This window comes from Aptenodytes patagonicus, chromosome Z, assembly GCF_965638725.1.
Source record: "Aptenodytes patagonicus chromosome Z, bAptPat1.pri.cur, whole genome shotgun sequence".
Classification (NCBI taxonomy): domain Eukaryota; kingdom Metazoa; phylum Chordata; class Aves; order Sphenisciformes; family Spheniscidae; genus Aptenodytes; species Aptenodytes patagonicus.
In genome coordinates this window covers 54219912-54243613 of record NC_134982.1, presented here as the reverse complement: position 1 = coordinate 54243613, position 23702 = coordinate 54219912, and the positions used below count along the sequence as shown (strand labels likewise).

Genomic DNA, 23702 nt, shown 5'->3' with positions numbered 1-23702 from the left:
TCTGGAAATGGAACTCTCTTTACAATTGCAGTCCAAGAGATTGTTTGACACTTATAAAACAACATGCAGTGTGACAGCTCCCAACCTCTCCAGGCTTCCACCTGAAAGTTTTCATTTTTAAGTAGAAGGTGCCTACTCCAAAATACAGTTTAACAGATGCTCTCTGTTATTTAAGGTCATATCATGTATTATTGCATTTATATTTAGAAGGAATGGTACTGATATGCAGCCTGTGAAATGATAACATTATGTAAAGGACCGCGATGCCATAGCTTTCAAAGCAGGTATTTCCATGACTTATGGGCAAATAAAGCCTGGTCTCCTCCAGACTTGTGGGTTATCAGTGGATTCTTTGGAACTTGACAATTCAAGACTCCTTCACTTCTCTTAACTCCAGTTTAAATGACCAATGGATTTGGAAGTTACTGGGCATGAGGCCAGAACATATACACAAACTTTGTGATTACCTAAACCTCATTTTTCTAGAAACCTCTGATAATTAAATAGAGACAGAAAAATAAAAATTATCTAATCTATTAACTGAAGAAAAATGGCAATTCATTAATGATTTATTTTTCTTAATAACATGGCACTTGAAAAAAGTAGCAGTATATCTGTCCCCATAAAGGAGACTTGTTCCAGCACACTCAGCATCTGATTTGGTTATTCTTCAGGTACCAATCTAAATTAATTGTTTTTCCATTTCATGCGCTTAGTCCATCTTAAACACCTTTGGACTCTTCAAATGTGTCAGTTTGTTTCACTTTGAATCTTAGACACTAACTCAAATTTGAGACTTTGTCTGTGGTATAACCGTTTTTGAGTGACTTAGGGGTACTCTCTTTTTCATGCAAGACCTGCTAGCATTTGAGAAGGGAAGCCTGGGATACGGCTGCATTGGCTTGTAGGCCTAAACTTGTCTTAATTGGCATAAATGGCTGCCACTCCCAGAGGGACCTCGGGGGTGAAAAAGCTTGCAGAAGAATAAACGTGTGAAGAGGAAAACTGGAGGGGCTGTTACTTTTGTGTGCTAGGGTATGAAATAAGGAACTTAATACTGTGTTTTGAGAGAGGACTCAGTGATTGGGTTAGTATGGTTTATGGCTAGTCATATATTTAGCAAATTCATCCAGCAGGGTCAGGTTGTCGGTGAGTGTGTGGCTAAGGCAATACCTGTCAGCACATATTCAGATGAGCAGTGAGGTTTAAAAGTAAAGAAGCAAAGATGCATGAGCATCTTTGGGTCAGATTTGATTAAGCTGCATCAAGAAAGACCCTTGTAATCATTGATTATGGGGGGTGTGAAAGAGTCATTCAATTTAGGGCACTATTGGGTTCTCATTTAGGAAACTGTCATATTATCTGTCCAGATCACACACATTTTCTGTCAAGCAGAGTCTCAGCCTTGCCAGATGGGTTGCATGTCGGTCTCTTCTGAGCTCCCCTAGCTGGCGATGATGCCTTCAGAGTGACATACTTTGAGGATTCGAGAAAAGACCAGTCACTTTATTTACATTTGCTATGATTGTACTTCTTCAGCCATTATAGGGTCTGTGTGATAATGCTCCTATTCAGGTTAATTCGTATTTGGTTTATGAGTGAGGTTTCATGTGACACAGCATCAAACTGATTTACTGATTTCCAAAGGAAAAACGCCTTCTGCTCTTCACCCATTAATTCTCTAATGTAATCAATAAAAGCAATCAGGTTTTTTCACAGACGTTAACACAGGACTAATCATCATTGACAAAATTAGGTCAGGTTCAAATTTTGCTTTGCCTGACATCGGTAGTGTAAGAGATGATTTTATAAACAAATTGTGCCCCTGATAGAGGAGCTGAACCTCAGGAGTGGGGAGAGTGTAATGTTACGAAAAACACTACGTAGGAAGTGAAGGACCAAACAGTTCTTCACCAGAAAATCTTCAGAAAAAAGTCTTTATCTCATCTGGAGCCGTGATTTCCAGTTGCAGGTAGCAGTCACTAAGTCTGTTATGGGGTGCTGGCTTTGTCATGCTCTGGAGAGTGTGAAGGCAGAGGCACCAGCAAGGGACTCTGCAGTAATGACTGTGTGGTTTACAATTCAGTCTGAAAGTTTAACTATGATGGACAGAATGAAGATTTTTTAAAATAGCATTTGCTGTACATGCAGGTTTATGCAATGTAAGTGTAATTAAGAACAGCCCATGGGATTACAGCCCAGAGAACAGTTTGACTTACCTGTGCCGTATCACTGCAGAACGGCAGAAATAAGTGTTGTGAAACCTTAGAGATACCATGATGGAGTACGAAAAGCTCTTACTACTCTGAAGTTCGTCTTCTAACTGAACGGCATGTTCCTGCTGCATTTTTTATGTTGCAGTGGTAAAAATGCCTTTGCAACAGTAATGAGAAAGCTACATCAGCATTTCCCTTGGTCTTGGGTCCATTATGTCATGTTAGCAACTGTATGGTACTATTCTCTGTTGCTCATGCAGTTCTAATCCTGCTTAATTCACCGGCAGCACTTGGTTTTGCTGACCAAAAAATACTTGTTCGCAGCCTTGAGCAACCTTCAGTTCTTTTACGTTTTGCATTGTTTTACCTTCCCCTGCTCCCCCAGTTCCACTTACATTTACTTACCTTTTGTTACGACAAATCTGAAGGAGAGCTGTGTGCCCTGAGTTCTGCTTGTGGCTCTGCTCTGGGTGGGTGGAGAGATTAATTTGTAATTGTGTCTCAGTTTTCACTACGTAGAGGAGAAGCATTTGTTTGCCTTTTTTACTTATCTATTCTTTCTCTGGTTTTGATCCTGAACTCTATAGGAAAAAAAACCAAACCAAAGCAAAACGTTTGCAAAACTGTCAACACAGTTGGTAGTGGCAGAGAAAGTGCCTACAAATCTCAGATGATGGGTAGTAATGGTTAACTGTCTGTGTTTATATGGTGCACATACAGGCTTTTTCATCTGCTTACTAGCAAGACAAATGTAGTTCGTGTAGTTGCTCACATTAAAATGTATTTTAGGGGAGTACCTGTAATTCATGGGAGTATATTTTTGGGATACCTGTACACCTGGTACACCATTTTAAAATGAGCTTGTTAGTAATTATAATATGCCTTGGGATGATCAGATTAATTTTTTAATATGACTATTATTGATGACTATTAATATCTTCCTTTGATATAATAAACGTATAGTGAGCTAAATTTCCTTAATTAGATTAGAGAAACTTAGGGGAGTAGTCTACGGTTACTTCATGCAGCTGCATTGCTTTCCTGTTAACATTTTTAAACCATGGGCCTGTGTTAAAGTCCAGGGAAACAGAGAAGTCTCTGAGCTAAATAGACCTCATATTGCAGAGGACCTGCCTTGAAGATCCTGCCCAAATGAGAGTGAAGATGCAGCTTTGTCAGCTAAAGTGTTTGCCTCGAATAGTATAAAAAAATGCTAAGGGGCAATAAGATTTCAGTGTTCTGATGAGACATACGTGTTCTGTCATGTACTTTAGTAGAAGAAAGACCCGGCAGTAAAACGCCATGGGCTGGGTTAAATTTGTCATGTGGTCAGTCGGGCTGTGAAGTCAGAGACTTCACCTGCACTGAGAGCATCGTACATGCTGGTTAACAATCAGAATGATTGGAAAATGTATTTTGCTAACTCCCATATGGAGTTTGAAAAATGTCTTCCCTTCCCCCCGCCCCATATATACAAACGTGTTGCTGGATATTGGAGAGCATTTTGGGAACAGCCATTTGCCTCTTTGAAGTTCTTTTTCATGGAGGTCAACGGTGCTACTCGCAGTAGAAACCTCGATGCCTGGTAGCAAAATCCTGTTTATGGCTCAGGAACGTAAATTATACAATATGCTGTAGGAGGTCAGAGGAGCTTTCTGTTTTAGCATGAGTTATTTACTCTCTCATACATCTACTAATCACTAATTTGCATAGAGAAGGCGTTCTCCAACATGAGCGTTTTCAGTACTTAAACCACAGGTACTATGTATATGTAGGTAGTGAAGATACTGATGTATTATTGGGTGAGATAATTTAAGCAATATATAATAAGAAAAGTGAATCTCTGAACAGGGTATCTCAGTGCAAACTGTAGACAGCAAGAGTTAAATGAGTCATCTACATTTTTTATTGCTAATATAAACACTTTAGCAATGCTAATCAGTTGTACTGATTTTCTGTTTTGATTTTCCTTAATAATTAAGCAAAAGATCTGGAATGCAATCAAGTTTTACACTAGGGGGTTCATGCAAATGATTTTTTTTTTTATTTTAAATTTTGTTAAATGTATCCAAAAGGAAAGTTACTGAAGTTGAAAATAAAAGATAAAAAGGAAATACAGTTTACAGTCTGCATATCAAAGTGACTATTTTCAGTGAGGGAAATCACCACTTTGTTGAAATTATTAGCTGAAAATACAGCTGTTTTTACTGCTTTTTAAACAACTGCACATTGACTACTCTGCTATGCAGTGTGCATGCAGAGAAACAGTTACAGACCATGAAATGTCTTTCAGCAGCCCTGCTTTTTCGAGAGGGATTTAGCAAAATGGAATCACCTCTGTATCCTCAGATATCTTAAATACAGTAGTTTCTTTTTGTGAGCCTTTTTATGTTGACTTCTGAAGAAGGTATTGTAAAGTGAGACTATTTCATCTCTATTTTTGTTTTCATGGCCCGGTGGACTTTTTTCTCTTAAAATAAAGTTATTTGTGTGGTTTGCTTTATTCTGTTCCATAATATTTAAAGTAAGAAATTCTATTTCTGATTAATTAAATTTGTTGAAAATATTCATATTATTTCAAAACAAACATATTTATTAGAAATTATTTTCTTATTATACTACAGATTAGACTCAATGATCTCATTTTTTTGGTGATCTCTGTAGCCACAGTGTTAAAATTTGTATGAAAATGAGGATATAAGGTCAAATGTTCACTGAAAGAGAAGCTTAAGTCATTACAAATTACCTATTACCAGCATTCATTCTGACATTTGTGGATTAATGGCAGGTTGAATTAAAAGTGTTTCAGTATGCAAATTAAAATTATTTGCTTGAAAACAAAGATAGACTGAGTCAAAGTGTTAGGATAATCTTTTAGATTTTTATGTTATTACAGTAACTTTTTAATGAGCAGAATATTTATTCTATTTGGGAATTATACGACTGGCAGAGGAGGGGGTATTTTTGCAAACTATATCAGGAATTCAACTTTAAAGAGCAATAACAATGCAGGATAACATGTGAGGCTGTCTGTTAATAATGTAAAGCAAAGTCATTTAAACCCTTCCCCTGATTAATTAATTTGTTTGCATGAGAATTATAGGTTAGTTAGTAAAAGCACCATGCCATTTTTTGCAAGTCCTGAGCTTGCATAGCACCTTCCAATAGTGTTGATTAGCATCTTGAAGAACTGATAAGGAGTATTCATGCATATATATAATTTCATTTATGTATTTGCTTTAAAAAATAAACAACAACACTCCCTGAGTCGTAGAATCATAGAATAGTTTGGGTTGGAAGGGACCTCTAAAGGTCATCTAGTCCAACCCCCCTGCCGTGGGCAGGGACATCTTCCACTAGATCAGGTTGCTCAGAGCCCCCTCCAACCTGACCTTGAATGTTTCCAGGGACGGGGCATCCACCACCTCTCTGGGCAACCTCTTCCACTGTTTCACCACCCTCAGCATAAAAAATGTCTTCCTTCTATCTCGTCTAAATCTACCCCCTTTTAGTTTAAAGCCATTCCCCCTTGTCCTGTTGCAACCGGCCCCACTAAAAAGTTTGTCCCCATCTTTCTTATAAGCCCCCTTGAAGTACTGCTAGGCTGCAAGAAGGTCTCCCCAAAGCCTTCTCTTCTCTAGGCTGAACAACCCCAACTCTCTCAGCCTTTCTTCATAGGAGAGGTGTTCCATCCCCCTGATCATTTTCATGGCCCTCGTCTGGACCCGCTCCAACAGGTCCATGTCTTTCTTATGCTGAGGGCTCCAGAGCTGGAGGCAGTACTCCAGGTGGGGTCTCACCAGAGCAGAGTAGAGGGGCAGAATCCCCTCCCTCGGACCTGCTGGCCATGCTTCTTGTGATGCAGCCCAGGATACAATTGGCCTTCTGGGCTGCGAGTGCACATTGCTGGCTCACGTCCAGCTTTTCATCCACCAGTACCCCCAAGTCCTTCTGGGCAGGGCTGCTCTCAATCCCTTCATCCCCCAGCCTGTGTTGATAGCGGGGGTTGCCCCGACCCAGGTGCAGGACCTTGCACTTGGCCTTGTTAAACCTCATGAGGTCCACACGGGCCCACTTCTTGAGCTTGTCCAGGTCCCTCTGGGTGGCATCCCATCCCTCTGGCATGTCAACCGCACCACTCAGCTTGGTGTCATCTGCAAACTTGCTGAGGGTGCACTCGATCCCACTGTCTATGTCATTGATGAAGATATTAAACAGTACCGGTCCCAGGACGGACCCCTGTGGGATGCCACTTGTCACCAATCTCCATCTGGCCATTGAGCCGTTAACCACTACCTTCTGGATGCGACCATCTAACGAATTCCTCACCCACCGGACAGTCCACCCATCAGATCCATACCTCTCCAGTTTAGAGAGCAGGATGTTGTGGGGGACTGTGTCAAAGACCTTACAGAGGTCCAGAGAGACGACATCTGTAGCCCTTCCCATGTCCACTGATGTAGTCAGTCACTCCATCATAGAAGGCCACTGGGTTGGTCAGGCAGGACTTGCCCTTGGTGAAGCCATGCTGGCTGTCTCGAATCACCTCCCTGTCCTCCATGTGCCTTAGCATAGCTTCCAGGAGGATCTGTTCCATGATCTTCCCAGGTACAGACCTGAGACTGACTGGCCTGTAGTCAGTCCTGCAGACCATCTTTATATTGCTTTCTGTTCCTCTGACTTGCATCTCTCCACATGATGCTGTTGCATGAGCCCTTTAGGAAGGCAGTTTATGGAGATACCCAGGTTGAGGTAATGTAGCCTTTCCCAAGTGGACCCTGGGCATCACCTCTCTTGCTGGCCCGGGCCCTGGGTGCTCAGGCATCCTTAGGGAGGCCACGTAGCAAAGTCAGTGTGTAATTTTGGGGAAGAGCTTTTTACAAAAGTTGCTGCTTGAGATGGGGCAGCATCTGGGGTTTTTAAGAGGTCAGCATAGGCTGCAGGAATTGGGGGTGCTGCTGGCAATGAACGGAGTAATACAGACCCCTCCTGTAAGTAAGTGATATGCAGGATTTCTGACAGTGTGTCATCAGCTGAACCTTTCTACTCTTGTGGTCTTGAGCAAATGCCAGCCTTTATTTTAAATTGCAGCTCTGTCATTTGGTGTGGACAAACCATCACTAAATAACTGAGCCTGAGTGCCTGCAATTTGATGGGACAGTGGGACCTCTGAAATGTAGTTTGTTCACTGGCTGACCACCATGCCACTCGTGTGAAATTACCTCATTTGGGTTCTTCCAAAATGGGCATGATATTGCTGCTGCTAGGCAAGCAGTGTGTGTTTCTTGAAGTACCTGTTGCTTTATATCATATATATTGATTATATATGGGTCAATAGTCTTAGCTCCTTTATCGTTTGTATAATATTGTTAATGTAGTATAAATATTTGTTTCTTAGAGCGACCTTTTTGGAAAGATGGTTCTTCATTTGAACTCCTTTTTTGGCTTCCTTGTCATACTCCTGTACGATTGGATGGGGACAACTTTATCTTTGAATCTGGAAGATCCCAATGTGTGTAGCCACTGGGAAAGGTAATATTTTCTTCTGGAAAACGCATGACATGAATTCTGATTGTAATAATTTTGTTTTGTTTTACTTGGCACATTTTAAATGATTTAAAGCTTTTAGATGAGTAATGAACTGGGAAAAAAATTTTGCATTACTGCATGGGCAAGGTAAGTTCATGGACAAGTAAAAGACTATTTCACACTGGGCTGAAATGCAGTCATCTTTGCAGTAGGGGTTGGGACGCAAAAAACACTACAGTGGCACCAGCAATGTTACACAACCATCTGGGTACAAGAAGTGAATAAAAATAGCTTTTTTCAATTTAAGTGGAAAGAAGCTTTTACATATGCAAAATATAATTAACCATATTGGAGTTTGGCCAAATTTGATTATGCTGATTCTTTCCTATTCAACATTCACAGAATCTGAATTAAGATTTCTTGTTTAATTTTTTTGATGAGGTTCAGAAATTTATAACTTACAGAAAGAAATTAATCAATTTAGTTGGTCCGTTCGTTCACCCAGTTACACATTAATTGCAAGGAGAACGCCACAATGAGTAGGAGAGGTGGAGCCACAAGCATTTGCTGTACTTAATTTCTTGTGCAAGGGTTATAGCAGTGAAACCAAGCCTTATGATCTCATTATTATTATTATACCTGTGATTGATCAGCTAGTCCCTGAGACAGTCTAACTGTTCATTTGAGGACATCAGTATTTCCTGCATTTAAGGTAAACTGTGTTTCTGTTTAATCACCGGGAGTGCTGCTAAGCCAATGTATATTTATTAGCCGTTGTTATGGCTGAAACTTTACAAAGAAAATTGAAACTTCTATTTACTTTTTTATAAAGTCTCTAGATAAAAAATCACTTAAGGACTTTCCCCAGGAATTTATCTGAGCTTCATGTGAAGCATTTGGAGTCTCTGCCCCTACCGTTGTATACAATTTGGCTTATACAGCAATGTGTATATGAAGTAGTGGCCATACTAAATACCTGTTTACAGTATTCAGGCACGTGTCTACGATGTTACTGGATACTGCTTTATATTGTGTATGCTTTGTTTACTGTTTTTATAGGTAAAAGTGGTTTTGAGGAAAGCTACAACGTAGTGAAAGCAGAATGGGAAAAAATCCCAAATATAACTGTTTACATAGCATAATGTATTTTAAAACAAACTAATCAAAGTCTGCAGAAAGAAACATACATCTAGCAAGCATGCCCATTTTGTTGCATGAACTTTTTTCCTTCTTCTGCTGAGTCTCAGAAGTGGGGAGGAACTCCAAGTAAACTTACTGAAACATTCACGCTGCTGCCCAGAGCAAGCGACAGAGGTAGATAAGAAGTATGAGAGTATAAAACCCCAGATACAGGCTCTTTACTGCTGCTGTCACTGTCAGTGCTATATGCTTTAAATAAATCTACCTCAGGTAGTAATAAAACGGTCTTTACAAATGAACGGCGATCACAGCAAGAAAGGGTAGAGCGTGCCCTGCCTCGAACAAAGAGCGCAGAGCCTCAGGCAAGCGTCGGCACCCCACCAACGTTTTGTCGGACTCGGTCGGGCAGCTGCATGGATTAGGGTTGCTTGCCTTTATATGGATGTAGGAAAAACAGGGAGTAAGTTCTGGGCAGTTAGAGTAAGTGGGTCTGAATGTGTTTTCCCTCAGTATAGGTGATGACTGTAGGAAGAGGAGATTGTGGCTGTTAGCCTGCAATAGGTGCTAAGAGGTCAAAGAGGGCGTGAGTGAAAGTGGGTGAAAGCCAGATGGGCCACATACTTAGTAAGTGTTTGCGCTGGTCCTGGGAATTAGTCCTACTGCAGGAGCTTGCCATGCATTCCCGTATTTTCTAACCCCCTTGCGCAATCAAGGACTGCCTGACTGCCAGCACAAACAGCCTGCTGAATGTGCTGTGATGATTCAATATTTCTCCCTTTTGCAACAGGGCTCTGTTTCTCTTGCCCCACTGACAGCTCTGGAGGCTCTGGACTTCAGAGCATAGATTTATTTCTAGGACACTGCACTTAGAATTTGGCAGAAAATAATAATAGGACTTCAGTGTAGTATTTCTGAAAAAAAACCAAACAACCGGTAAACAAAATAAGGTACGGACTTTAATATTTTATAATTTCTGATTGCTGAATAGACTGCTTGATGGCATAATTGTTATATCATTTTTCAGTAATTATTACTTAGGTGTATTTCTGTGCTAATACCCACTTAATATCTAAATACACTGGCAGACCTTTCCACTACCAAAGAAGATGTTTTGCTATGGATACAGCTACAGATTTTAAAAGAAATGTCTCAGAAAATCCAGTAAGATTTTTCTATTTTGTATGATAACAGAAGAAACCTTGTTTTCTGGCTCTTAACTAATTTTCCAGCTATCCAGTGATGTTAGTAAAAGTTTCTTGCCACAGGAGAACATGTACTACACACTACTTCAATTTGCTGCTCATTTGAGACACAGGTGTTTCGGGTTTTTTTAAATTTAGGCTTACATTACTTTTCTTTAAATGTCTAGTAGTACTATTTCATCAAATGTATTACACAGTAGAGACATGATGGCTTTCTGCATATATATCTGCTTGGTGGAAGAAAAACCTTTCAATTGATATCTTCTGTTTTATAAAGTTAGCTGGTTCACGTTTTACTTAAACTTGAACTTTCTGTTTTTGTTGCACATAAGTATTTTATTATATTTATTCCTTTCTATACCAGGACTCTGTAAAAGACTTACTTAAATCAGACTGTACTATAAAGGACTTGCTTGATAATCTCTCTGCTTTCTCTCTCTCTCTCCCCCCCAGTTATTCAGTTACAGTGCAAGAGTCATATCCACATCCTTTTGATCAAATTTATTACACCAGTTGTACTGACATCCTAAACTGGTTTAAGTGCACACGACACAGGTGATGTATAATTGTTAATATTGTCATACTGCTGATATTGTAGATATTTGTAAAGATTTTGGGTGTGTCAAAATCAAGCATGATATGTAGGATATTTTAGCTATAGTAACTAGTCTGTCTAACTGCTGTGGTCTGTGTCAACTGGAAAATGCTTGTCCAAGCAATGTCACATATGTTTTATTAGCAGGTCAGGGTGTGTCATCCCATGAAGTGCTAACAGAAAACGAACAAGTTGGGGAAAAGCGTCCAATGCACAAAATTAAATTCCCCAGACCCTGCAAGGTGTATTTGTTCGGAAATGTGATGAGAGACCCCTTGCTGCTTGCAACCTTATGTTCTGGGGAAAGTGTATGCTACTTGAAAGGAAAATAAAAAGATTTGTTAAAGGAAACTCCTTGTAGTTGCAGAAAGTAAGCAAGGGGTGAATGATTAAAAACTGGTGACAGCTGTAAAAAGCATTTTTCTTAGAGGAATATGCCCATAAGTATGAACCATCAGCAGTGGGAGGGGCTCCCTGGGGCACAGCAGCTAGAGGAGACAGATCAGTATGGATAATATGTAAAAAGCAGATACTGAGTTCAAAGAGAGATTACACTTTGTTTACCTATGACACCATTTATATACAAGCTGTTCTTTGTCTCAGGTGTTGTGGGAATGTGTTTACTGCTTGGTGGAGTATGTGGTCAGCAGCCAGGAGAGGCGGGGTGGGGGGAGATTTACGGACACGGTGGGGAGCAGAGAGGAGAGAGCGGTGGGAGAGCCTGCTTCTGATAAATACTACTTGCTCGTGTCAGAAGGAAGCTATATTTTCTGCAGTTTTTGATGGGTTTATGTGCTGATTTCTCTGTGTGCTGGTCACCGCTGCCCTGCAGGGCTGTGTTCTGCAAAATGCAGCCACCCTGGTGAGAGGCGTGCAGTGCTGCTGGCTGCCCAGGAGGTCCAAGCTCTCCCTTGAGCCCTCCCATCTCTTGCCTTAACCAGAACTTCTCTTCTCACGACATTTCTGCCCCTAGAAAACTGACTCATCCTTGGGAGGATGATCCCCAGAAGTCTTTCCCTTGGAAACTGATAGAGCTGTAATGATCAAGCAAACTGATTTGTATTGCCAGCCTTTAGCCTCAATGGGGGATGCTAATGGCAAAGGCAGTGATGCTCTGGTTTGCATATTAGTTAAGTAGCCAAAATCCTTAACTTTTTTTCCTGCTGTCTGGCCACCTATGGACATAAGGCTTGTTGGGGAACCACTAGGACTCTTGAACTCAGCAACAGATAAATCAAGGTCTCTTTGAGCTTTTTTTCTCTCCTCTTGCTGACACCTGAATTTTTTTAAAATGTGTAAGAATATCTGAACCATGAATTGTATGTAACAACCATTCATTCTTTTCTTCAGGATCAGTTACCGTACTGCCTACAGACATGGTGAAAAAACGATGTACAGGCGTAAATCCCAGTGCTGCCCTGGATTTTATGAAAGCAGGGAAATGTGTGTCCGTAAGTTTAGCTTCTTTTTGCTTTGAAATTCCATATGTTTATCACAATGCTGGTTTGACTCCCTTTTGATGGGTGACTTGTGGAAGCTGAGTTATGTGGGCTCAGTTATTCATCAGTGGTGCACATGCAGCTCTTGTTGAAGTCAGTTGGTGTTGTGCATATGCAAATGACAGGATAATTTGATCTCAGATGTCTAAGTAACCAGCCTTGATGTGATTCTAACTAATGATCATACGGAAAATGCACAAGTGTCAGTGCATTTTCCAACACAGTAAATAAATACGAGGTTCAAAACCAGAAGGGAAATTCAAGGTTTTTCTCCTTAGCGTGGCCATGATGCCCATGCTTAGCCTCTCTTGCAGATACAGACATCTGTAACAACTGTGTTGTTATACCGCCTTTTTGTGTGGCACGTGCCCCTGTCTCCACATCTTCCTAAGTCTAAAGAGGGAAGAGCTGTGTCCAGAGCCCGGCGGTGGCCTTTGCTCAGCTCTCTTTCTCTCTCTTGTACGGCTTTGTGCAGACCTAGGAAAGTCTGATTCTTAAAATGGTATTCATTCAAGAGCATAATAGAAAGGCAGAATGAAAATAGAGGAGGTGTTAATCCAGAGCTCTGGAAGTGTATGATTAGTAGTTTAACATAGGGTTGTGCAAAGTCATACAGCGGGTTGGGCAGCGAGATGCTCGTGTCAGCAGAACTGACAGCAGGGAACTTGTGATAGGTAAGCAATTGTGAAGGATAGCATACCGTTGGAGATGGGCAAATGTGTAGGGCTAAAAATGAAATTAATTCAATAGTGCTTCAAATTATTTGTCCCTGTGAATGCATGTGTGCAGCACGGACTGCAACGGTAAGTTTTCCAGAAGTCAGGGAACCAAATCTCTTCATCTTTTCATCTCCTTGAAAAACTGGGCTCATCAGGGGCAATCTTTTGTTTGTAATGTCATTTGTGATGGTGACCTTTGAGTACATTTTTATTAATTTTAGGAGACAGAAAGGGCATGCATTATAGTGGAAAACAGCTATATCCATTCCTTGGTTTTGCTTCAGCTCTTCTAATAATGAGATTTAAAAAACCTGCAGAACCTTAATGAACAATGTCAGAGGGACTGAGGCAGTATAGTTGAATTTTTTTGGAAATGTGGGGCCCTGTAAGAGCAGACTGGCGAGGGGCTGGAGCCTCTGGACTGCAAGGGCTGCCCTTGGGCTTGCCGCCCAGTTTCTGAACAGGCAACCAAATGGCAAGCCTTGCCAAGAGAAAAAAGTGAAAAGCCCAGCTTATTGGGAAAGCCACAGTGTGTGTGAGCTGTTTTGGTGGCTGCTTTGGCTTCTCTCGTCTGAAGCTCGGTGTCATGTCCCTGAGTCAAACCTCGACTCGGCTGGTCTGCATGGGGAGCCTGCCAGCATGCTCCCACCGCCCCGGAGCGGGACCTGGACCGAGGCACGTGCAAAAGGCTGGCTCTGTAACAGCACGTTTTCAACCTAACTCTAAGGCACACTGCTTTACCTGGTGTTTTTTTCTGAGCTGAGAATGAGAAAAATGGAGATACGTTCATTGCTTTATTGTCTGCCTTACGGCTATAAAGACAGTGGTGAAGCATAGCACTCGAGGTATGGAGAAGCTTGTTCAGGAAAAGGTTCTGTGAAATAGCGGATAACAAGAGATTTGTCATTGCCACTGGATTTTGCAATGCAGTTTAGGAGAATGCAGTGCGGTGGATGTCTTTGGTCTTTACCAATAAACAAGAGCCTGCAAATCAATATCAGTACATACGTTAAATTTATTTATTCTATACAAATGCAAAATAGTTTCTTAATTTGTGCCTTTCTGCTTGTTGTGACCGGTCACTGGTCACTGGAAGTGACTGACAGGATTTATTTGTATCCCTGGAAAATTATACCCTGTGAATGTCATAACACATCACACTATCCTCATTTATATTTTTGTTTTACAGCACTTCCTGGAATTTGAAAATGCAGCAGTAAGATCTTTGATTTAAAGTGTTTTCTGCACATGAAAAAGCAAGGTCAAAATGATATTTTTAAAAAACAACTTTTTTTAAAAAATGGATCTATCTGAGATCAGATTGGCAGGTTTTTTAACCTTTTTGTTTTTAACATGTATGTATTAGACTTATAAGAACCAATTTCTAACTACATTTGGTTATTATACAGCATATATGAATGATCGTATTTAATTTTTTTATTAAGTAGTATACTTTTTGAGGTATATAACAGTTTGACCACATGAGAAGCATGATGATGAGTCTTTTATGTGACTACAGCTTTTACATAGCTATAGTATATGTAGCAAATTCATTCTATATTAACATAGTAATACTCAGAACCTAGTAAATTCAGATTACATTGGATGGACTAACTTTTTACTGCTATTACAGAAAAAGATGCCAAATGCTGATATTCAGGACATATCTGCTCTGACTTTCAAAGCAGTTTTGGAATGCCTCAGACTTCAGATTATGTAAAAATAAAGATCCTTCAGTGGAGCTAACTTTGCATTTATTTGATTCTGTAATGGTTGACCCTGGAAGGCATTGAGAGACACTCAGTCCTCATGATCTTCAACTGGAGCTGAGGATTCAGGGCAAAGGGGGAGCTCAGTAGTTAATAGAAGGTGGCAAATATTTCCTGCTTTCCATTGTTTCAACCAGCTTTCTTCACAGTGAACTTGTACATACTAGAGTACATGATGCCTGCATACACTGTGGTAATACTAGTCATCCAGTTTAACTTGAAAAGCAAGTGTGATGCTGTCAGCTGAGATCAAATGGTAAGAGATGGTGATATGGGGAGGACTTTTCTATGTCATCGTAGCAGAAATATCACTGGCAGAAAGCCAACATAACATCTTTTTCTGCAAGAAAATGGTGACCACATTGAAAAACACATAGGCACCTCCCCCCTTTTTTATATGTGAAGATAGAAGAGAATCTTCTATATGTGAAGATATTCTTCTATATTCTATCATCTATATGTGAAGATAGAAGAGAATCAAAGCCAGTTGAAGTGTTGCGGATATCTTCTTTTATGCTGTTGCTGCTCCACAATGCGCACAGCATTTCCATTAGGGTAGTTTTATTTTCCATGCAGTGTGAATTATTTTTTACTTAGTGGAGGATGTAGGATGCTTCTAAAAGGCTAAAATGTTTGTCGTGCTGTTGACGTTTTGTTGTTTGTTTGTTCCTTTATTTGACTTCTCAATTTAGAAAGCTCAATTAGAAAATTCTACTGGTAGAGGATTTTGGTATGACTCAACACTTCAGTGCATACAGTGGTGAAATGAAATCTTGTGAATTCCTTTTTACAATAATAATTAGGAATCTACAGCGCTGAATACTCACCGGTCACTGTTCCCCTAGAGGTAGTACTTATTAGTGGTAGTGCCACTTCACTGCCTATAGTGGGAAGAGAATTGTTTGTCACTGCATAAAGAATTGCAAGAATGTGCCAGCCTCATGTTGTTAAGTCTGTAAATGTTGTATTCGCAAAGGAAAAGAATGACCAACAGCCAGAGAAAAGCACTGGCTGAAATTTAAGTGGGTTATTTTGAGTCTTTTAGAGTCCAGTCTGAACAGATGAATTTGAATTCATCTTAGGATACAAGATTTCTGTGGAATTGTGACTGTAACTTCCATACTTGTTCTTGAAAATTTTCAATAGGTGAAACTTGTGTTATGTTTTCACTTTTTGATGAAAATTCCTTTTGTGTTTTGTCTTTGGATTCAGTATATATATATATATATATAATATATATATATATGAAAAATATACAAACAGGCCTTTCACTCATATGGAAATTTTTGTTTTGCTTGTTCTTCTCTAAATTAAAAATAACTGTTGTTAAACAGTCCAAACTCTGATACAGAATTTTAGCATCCTCTTCTTTTGACTAATGCCATTGATAAGAAGATGACAGTCACACTAGAAGTAGATAACTGTTAAGAGTTTTATGGAAAAGACCACCCCACTACAGTTGTCATAAGTTTAAAAAAAAAGTCTCTTAAGCAACTTAAATACCTGTCTTTTCAATGTTTCTGAGTTTGCTGAAATAATGCTGCATTTACATCACTATTAGTAAGCAACAAAGTGGCATCAGAAGTCAGCCTCCATCTGCAGCCCTTGGAAGCTTTTCAGGGAACCTCTTGGGGAATTTTTAAATTATGTTAATAAATATTATAACAAACACATTTTTTTTGTGTAACTTTTGGCCAGTATAGATATATTCTCTTGCAGATTGAGTTTATTATGGCAAGCAGTGTTCAGTGATGCTGAATAGAAAAATTATCTTGTGTTTTATTAGTTGTGCCATTTGGGTTTGTCTTCAGATGGGTAAAAAAATTATATTTTAATTCCAACATTATATGGGGTCAGTACTGTTTTATAAGCATGAAGATATCTGTTAGTACTTCCAGTATTACCCTGGTTTGTGCTATCCTCATGTAACTCGTGTTTATAAAGGATATGAATTATCTGCAAATTTCTGACTTCTGCCTTCACTATTGCCAGTATCTCTGCAGAAGAGTAGGCTAACTGGAGCTCAAGTGATTATGTATTTTTGCTCTTAAAAATTACAGTGCATGTAATTAATGTTTAGATCTGATGGACTTTCTGAGGTGATCTGAATGCAGTTTATATGCGGATACAAAGATAGAATCATTCTGTTAAATTCTATAAAGGAACTTACTCCTGGCCGTAGAAAGTCCATACTGGGCTGAGTGATTGACTTAGTCTCTTACTTATTCCAAATAATTTACTGTCACTTATCTCCTAATATCAGTGGCAATCCCTAGGAGATTTGACATATGGATGCCAGGCTGAGCTACAGACTGAGAAGTTTTTACAAAAAGTGCAATCTTTTATTTTTTTTTTTTTTTTACATTTACAAAGTCCATTCAATTTTTAGCATATTTCTGAAATGAAAGAATTCAATGACTTTAAGATGTCTTCTGATGGCTTTCTTGTAGATTAACACACATGCAGAAGGTAGATTGATCGTAGTAGCATTTTGGTAGCTTGAACGTTAACTTCACATACAGTTTCTGACAGTGTAGCACGTTTCTAAGAACATTAAAGAATGCCTGTTGAATTTCCTCTAGACATGACATAAAAAATAAACCATCCATCTTAATGCATAACTGGATATCAGTCACTTTAATAGCAACTAGTCATCAAGCATAGGAAAAAAGGATTAACCAAAGGATATGTTCTAGCATACAGTATGGAAGTGAAGAATTTATTTGAAAAACACATTTATAATCTAGTTTAAAAGATATTTGAATTTTATTTTGCACGATAAGTGCTGAGGGACCTTATTTTAATTAATTTTGAGGAAGTTGAAGTTAAACCTTGTGGAATATGTAGAAGAGGTTTTTGCCTGTTTCCAGTCTAAAATGGTTCGTGTATGCAAACTTAATTCACAAAAGTTTGAGAACTTTAACAGCTAAAGAAGCTTTTTTTATTTTTGAAAATGGATATATTTCTTCAGTTTGCTCTTTTCAAAGACTAGGTATCCAAATCAGGATAGAGTGGTATTAGCAGAAAAGCTAAACACGAAGCACAGTCAGGCATGTAGTATGACTTCTTTTGTTGGAAGTCGTTTCTCTGAAAGAAATAATATGGAGATCTACTTACAGTCCAAAAGCAGGCCCAGTTCAGATATTACTCCAGTCTTCCTAATATGAATGCTCTGTAAAGTTGATAAGAATTTTATTTAACAGATTTCAGGTATGAAATCTCATGAAATCAGGTATGATTTCAGGTATCTGCTCATTTGATGATGCGATTAATTTGTTTAAATGGTGTAAGTCTAATTGCAGAACCGTAGTTTATTCTCCTGGTCATTTACTCACATGCGTAATTACAGCCAAAATATTTCAAGCTTTGTTTATGTTATTTGATTAATGTCTGGCTTTTCAAAATGAAAAAGCAACAGATCCTAAAATGCATGCATAAACTTTCATTAAAGATAAAAATACCTTTTTTCAAATTCTATTACTGGAAATTCTTCTGTATCTTTTTTTAACATCAGATAATGCAATGCACAGCTGTCTAAATGTCGTCTATGGTGACTTATAATGAAATAACTTAATGTCACTTTCTTAATCACAGAGAGCAGATTCATAAAATGACATTCAGAAATTTCAAGTCTTACAATGTTCCACTCTTCATATATGCTCTAGTTCAGAAGTGGAAGTCGTATGAGGCACAAGAGTTAACTCCACTCAGCTGTAATACTTTAAGTAGATATAGCAATGGAGGAGCAATCTGCCTTTGCACCGCAGGGGGTATGCTGGAGTCCATCAGCATGTAAGTAGGCGTTTGAATTGCAATCTTCTCTTGAGATGGAGCACCGTCTCCCTCTCTTCATTGATATCAGTACGAGACACGTGATCAGTGTTTGAAAGTGGCAACTTGACCTAAAATTGTATTATACATTCTGTGCCTCTAACATGACTGGCTTAATCCCCCTGGTATGAGCTCCCCTCCCGAACCTGTGGTGCTCAGGCATGTCTGCAAGCATGTTGGCCAACCCCTTGCCTCACATTGCTCTCAACTTGCTGTAACAATAGTGTTGATGGCCTGAGTGGGTTGCACATGTCTTTTCACATTGATTCACTTTGCTGAGCTTCCTCAGCAGGACACGTTCATTCAGCTGGTTACAGAAGCACCAGTGCCTACAACTGAGGTGGGAACGGAGGTCAAGCAGCCTGGTGGACTTGTGTCCAGGGGACGGGGCAGCTCCTCCCATGGTGCGGAAAGGGCTGCTACAGGGAAGTGCACACGCAGTAGCAGATATTTTGTAGATACTTCAAACTGGCTGGTACTGTATAATCAGAAAGAGCAAAACTACCTTTTGTTTTTTAAGAAAACGAAAGGATATGATCCGCTGAAATAGACCTGTGAGTTGGACAAGGCAAGATTTTAGAGAAGATTTTGAAGGAAACAATAAGACACAGAAGAAGAGGGGAAATAAGATGTAAAAGGAAATATGCAAGAGTAAGCTCAGATTGCTTTTCATGTGATAATTGATTTTTCCCTTACAAAAGAAGAAGATATGACTTACACAATTTACTGCTGCCAGTGAATTTTTTACACTGCTCAGTATCAAAAAGACTTCATGATAAGTTTTTCACCCGCTCTTGCACATAAGTATTTTCTTATATCATGTCCAACAGTTCCATAGAAAACCAAGGGAAAATAGTTTCTCTGTCCCTCATGTCATTCATGTCTTTTCAGCTTGTTCTAGTGCTTTTCATGTTGTCCTCACCTTACACTTTTTTGTAGGTTCTGTAGTAAATTTTGGTTCTCTTATCCCCATGTTCAGTGCAATGATTTTTTTACAGATGCTGTCTCTTAGGGATGTCAGCTAGGATTCAGTTGCCAAGAATCAGTTAGCCCATAAGGTGTCTACAGAATAATTTCTTTTTGTTACAAAACAGGTTTTTATGTATATCCAGAGTGTAGAAAGAAGTCATTATTTGATCAGATATATTTTGGGGCATTAAGAAACTTAAAAAAAAAAAAAGGAAATACTGGATATCTTTAATTCTTTTGTATATCCTGAACATTTTTTTAAACATTCTTGGCTTTAGTTTAGCTTCTTCAAAGAAAAGAATTACATGTACCCCTTCTTTGAGAAAGAAATTTGTGTATTTGTATGCCCCATATATATATATATAAAATTTTAATTGATCTTAATTGAATTTATTTGGAAGCAACAATATTTATATTATACAACTTCCTTCAGTGGTCCTTATCTTGTATTTTTTCATCGTTAGAGTCAGCAGAGTTTTGGCTGTCAAAACCCCTGACATTGTTACCTATAGATAACTTCTATGGAGACTTAGTAGTAGTAGTAGTCTGTTTTGAAGGGTTGTGTTTGCTTTATGTTCTACTACTGGAAAACTGAAACACCACTTAGTGGCTGAAGAGAAGCTCCTGTTGATTTATGCTGATTTATTGTGGCTAAGAAAATACAGCTCTAATTTGCGAGATGGCTCTGCATTGTAAACACTCTGAGCCAAAGCTTCACCTGTTGTACATTTGTTCTAAGACAACTCTATTTTATTACTGGAAGTAACTGGTGATTATTTGCACAGCTTCATAGCGTGTGCTGTTACATAGGGATTGTAGGAAGGACCTATGTGCTCAGCATGGCGTGAGGGGCATTGCAAGGAGATGCTCAAAGAGCATCTTCTGTACCTCTCGCTGGGTCCAGTTTCTTACAACATTTTGACTTTTGTATTTTTTCCCGTCTGTCTCACAGAGTATGCGATGGAATGTTGCTTTATTGTATTTAGCCTTTGTTGTATTTAGCTCAGGAATTTGGGTTGAGTATGTTGGTATTCGCTAAGTTATTCAGACATTTGCACATGCAGAGACGTGTGTGTGTACAGCTACCCTCTGTTGTCTTATGGTTTACTGGTAAGATTTTTCACACATTTGATTTAGGGAGAGCTTCAGTGCCCACAGCAGCACTTATTAGGCAAGAATCTTCGAAGATACAAGTAATTCATGTCTAGTTATAAGGCTAATGGAAAATTGTGATATATTATTTAAAGTAATTCTTTTCATAATAAATAAATAGAGAACAATGAAATAGCTTTGCATTAATATCTTGTATCATCTAACATTTAAAAATTCATATTCTCCCTGTTGATTTCTAATGAAGATCATTTTAATGCACATCTGAAAAGTAGCTTATTAGAAATAAAAGTTGAGAATGAAAATTAAAGGCTGTAAAAATATGCAATTAATGGCTGGAATCCCAGATAACCAAAGATTTTAATAATATATATGATTGATCTCTGTGTGGCTTTCCTTTTTCTTGGCCACACAAAATATAAAGATGACCAATGTGCTTCATCATGTGTAATTAGGAAAAAAACAGGACATTTTGCAAGTATTTTTCCTAATTACCGTAGAGCATTTTCAATCCATTCAGAACCAAAATGATTCACATGTAGTCCCATTAAACTTCTTGTAAACACCAACTTTGTCTTCTTCCCATCCTTCACCTTGTATTCATTGGTATACCGATCAGATTCCTGTCGTAGTTTCTCTGGATTAGGATTAAGTTTAGAATATTTTTCTTAGTGCTGGGAGTTCTTCTTTAATTCTTCTTTTTATTTCATTCTCTGACAGCTCATTGTGCTGATAAATGTGTCCACGGTCGTTGTATTGCTCCGAACACCTGTCAGTGTGAGCCTGGCTGGGGAGGACCCAACTGCTCCAGTGGTGAGTTTTCACCTGCTTCTGCCTGTCTTGTGCTCTTTCCACGGTGTTGTCCTCTCTTTTGGGCAGATTATCATTGATCCTGTGCTTGGGCTCCTGCTTTCTGGTCAGGGGGTTGTTCTGAGTTATCAGGTTACTCTGCGTGACCTGATTTTTCTTCATTTACTTGCAAACAATGTTACCCTGTAGCAGCACTAAATGTCATGAGCTATTTTGTGCTCAGAAACACACGGTATAATAGAGAAACATAGTATCTAGAGTAAAGTAGATAAAATTATATTTTAAATATAAGAAAATCTCTAATTTTTTATTTTCCATATGGGTAAAGAATGATGGTGCCAGGTCATGCTTAAAAGCTATGAGCAAAGACTTCCTCACAACCCTATCCTCCTTTTTCACTCTGCCACTAACTTGTCCTTTTTCCCCTCGCTGTGTTCCCCTCTTGCATTATTAGTTGCTCCCTGTCTGCTCAGTCTCTTTCCATTTTACTCCCACTTACTAGTCACGTTTCTCCAACTTTCTTCTCCTTCCCCTTTGTTGTGGTTTAATCTCAGTCGGCAACTGAGCACCACACAGCCGCTCGCTCACTCCCCCCCACCCAGTGGGATGGGGGAGAGAATTGGAAGAGCACAAGTGAGAAAAAACTTGTGGGTTGAGATAAAAACAGTTTAATAATTGAAATAAAATGATAATAATAATAATATGATAATAATAATAATACACAAAGCAAGTGATGCACAGTACAATTGCTCACCACCCGCCGACCGATGCCCAGCCAGTCCCCGAGCAGCGGCCCCCCCCCCCCGGCCAGCTTTCCCCAGTTTATGTACTGAGCATGACGTCACATGGTATGGAATGTCCCTTTGGCCAGTTTGGCTGTGCCCCCTCCCAGCTTCTTGTGCACCTCCAGCCTTCTCAGTCGGTAGAGCATGGGAAGCTGAAAAGTCCTTGGCTAGTGTAAGCACTACCTAGCAACAACTAAAACATCGGTGCGTTATCAACTTTGTTCTCATCCTAAATCCAAAACACTGTACCAGCTACTAGAAAGGAAATTAACTCTATCCCTACCGAAACCAGGACAAGAGTGCGTGCAGGAGACGAGGGGAGCAAGGGAGGAGTATCGAGGACACACGCAGCAGGAGACAGGGGCAGGTTGGCACCTTTCCTGCTTGGCGTGCGGGTGCAGTCACATGCAACCTAGCGAGCAGGTGGTCACCCTTAATAAAGAAATTATGAAGATCAAAGCCATCACACGCTTGATGCAAGAACATAGCAAAATGTCAAAACCACAAAGTGAAGTAGTAAAATAATATCAGTTCGTGACCTTTTTAGTCACTGCTGTTTTCTAGACTCTTTGAGTGTAAAACCAGGCACTGCAGGCTCCAGTAAGGCAATAAAGTCCGGAGAGAGGGCAGAAACCCTGCAATGGCAGGGCTGGCATGTTTGTGCACTATCCCTTCCTCTATCAAAGGTAATCATTTGTGCAGGCCGTGAATTGTTATTTTTTCTTCCCTTTGCCTGAAATAGAGTTTCTCAGGATAGTTCTTGATTTTTTTTATTCATCATAATTTGTTATTTGTTCCATCTTTCTGTTCCCCTTTGTAAGGACTTTGGAAATGTAATGTTTAGGCTAACATTACAACCATATACTTCATTACAATCAAGTCCAAAGTGGGTCAATGCTAGTGACTGTCCACTGGAAAGGAACATATTTTAGTCAACAATGAAAAAATATGTTTATAATTTAAATTTCACAGACCATATAAAATTCTAATTCAGAAACCAGAGCTTGATGTCTTGCACAGGTATTATCCTGCTAGTTTACTTAGTATGGGATTCCTATAAAAATAACAACTGTGAAAAACGTAGATCAGCAGCAGCACAAAAGTAATGTAGTTGTATTTTCACCCTCATTTTTTTCCACTTAACAGAAATAGGGAAATGTTCTTTTTTTGCAAACAAGGGGCTACAGTGACTCTTATCCTGGAACTGATCTGTTGTTCAGGCAGCATATTTTGTGAAATTTGAAAGAGAGAGAGAGAATAAAAATAATAATAAATTACATGAGGAAGAACTTAACCATTTAAAAATTATTACATTTGTTGTATAGTCTTTGTATACACTTACATGTGATTCTTTTCATAAACAGCTCTAAAGAAACACCAAGTTTTGCGTAAGACAAAACTGAGTTAGCAATGCAATGTTGCTGTAATACTGATCTTAATCTGGTGTGTTGAATCGTCAAAAGAAATTGTCAAAAAATGTTATCTTTCTTTGTGGAAGCCTTATGTGTCAAGCTCTTCTGTAACTAAT

General features: G+C 39.2%; 1 protein-coding gene across 2 annotated transcripts in view; it reads left to right on the top strand.

Moving 5' to 3' along the window:
• Positions 1–23702, top strand: part of MEGF10 (multiple EGF like domains 10) — a 110569-nt gene that overhangs the window by 21886 nt on the left and 64981 nt on the right. For both annotated transcript variants that reach the window (XM_076362383.1, XM_076362382.1), the window contains exons 2-5: positions 7615–7748; positions 10541–10642; positions 12033–12133; positions 21300–21392. In XM_076362383.1, the coding sequence (XP_076218498.1) occupies positions 7633–7748; positions 10541–10642; positions 12033–12133; positions 21300–21392 (412 nt within the window). In that variant the 5' untranslated portion in view covers positions 7615–7632. The remainder of the gene's footprint in view (positions 1–7614; positions 7749–10540; positions 10643–12032; positions 12134–21299; positions 21393–23702) is intronic.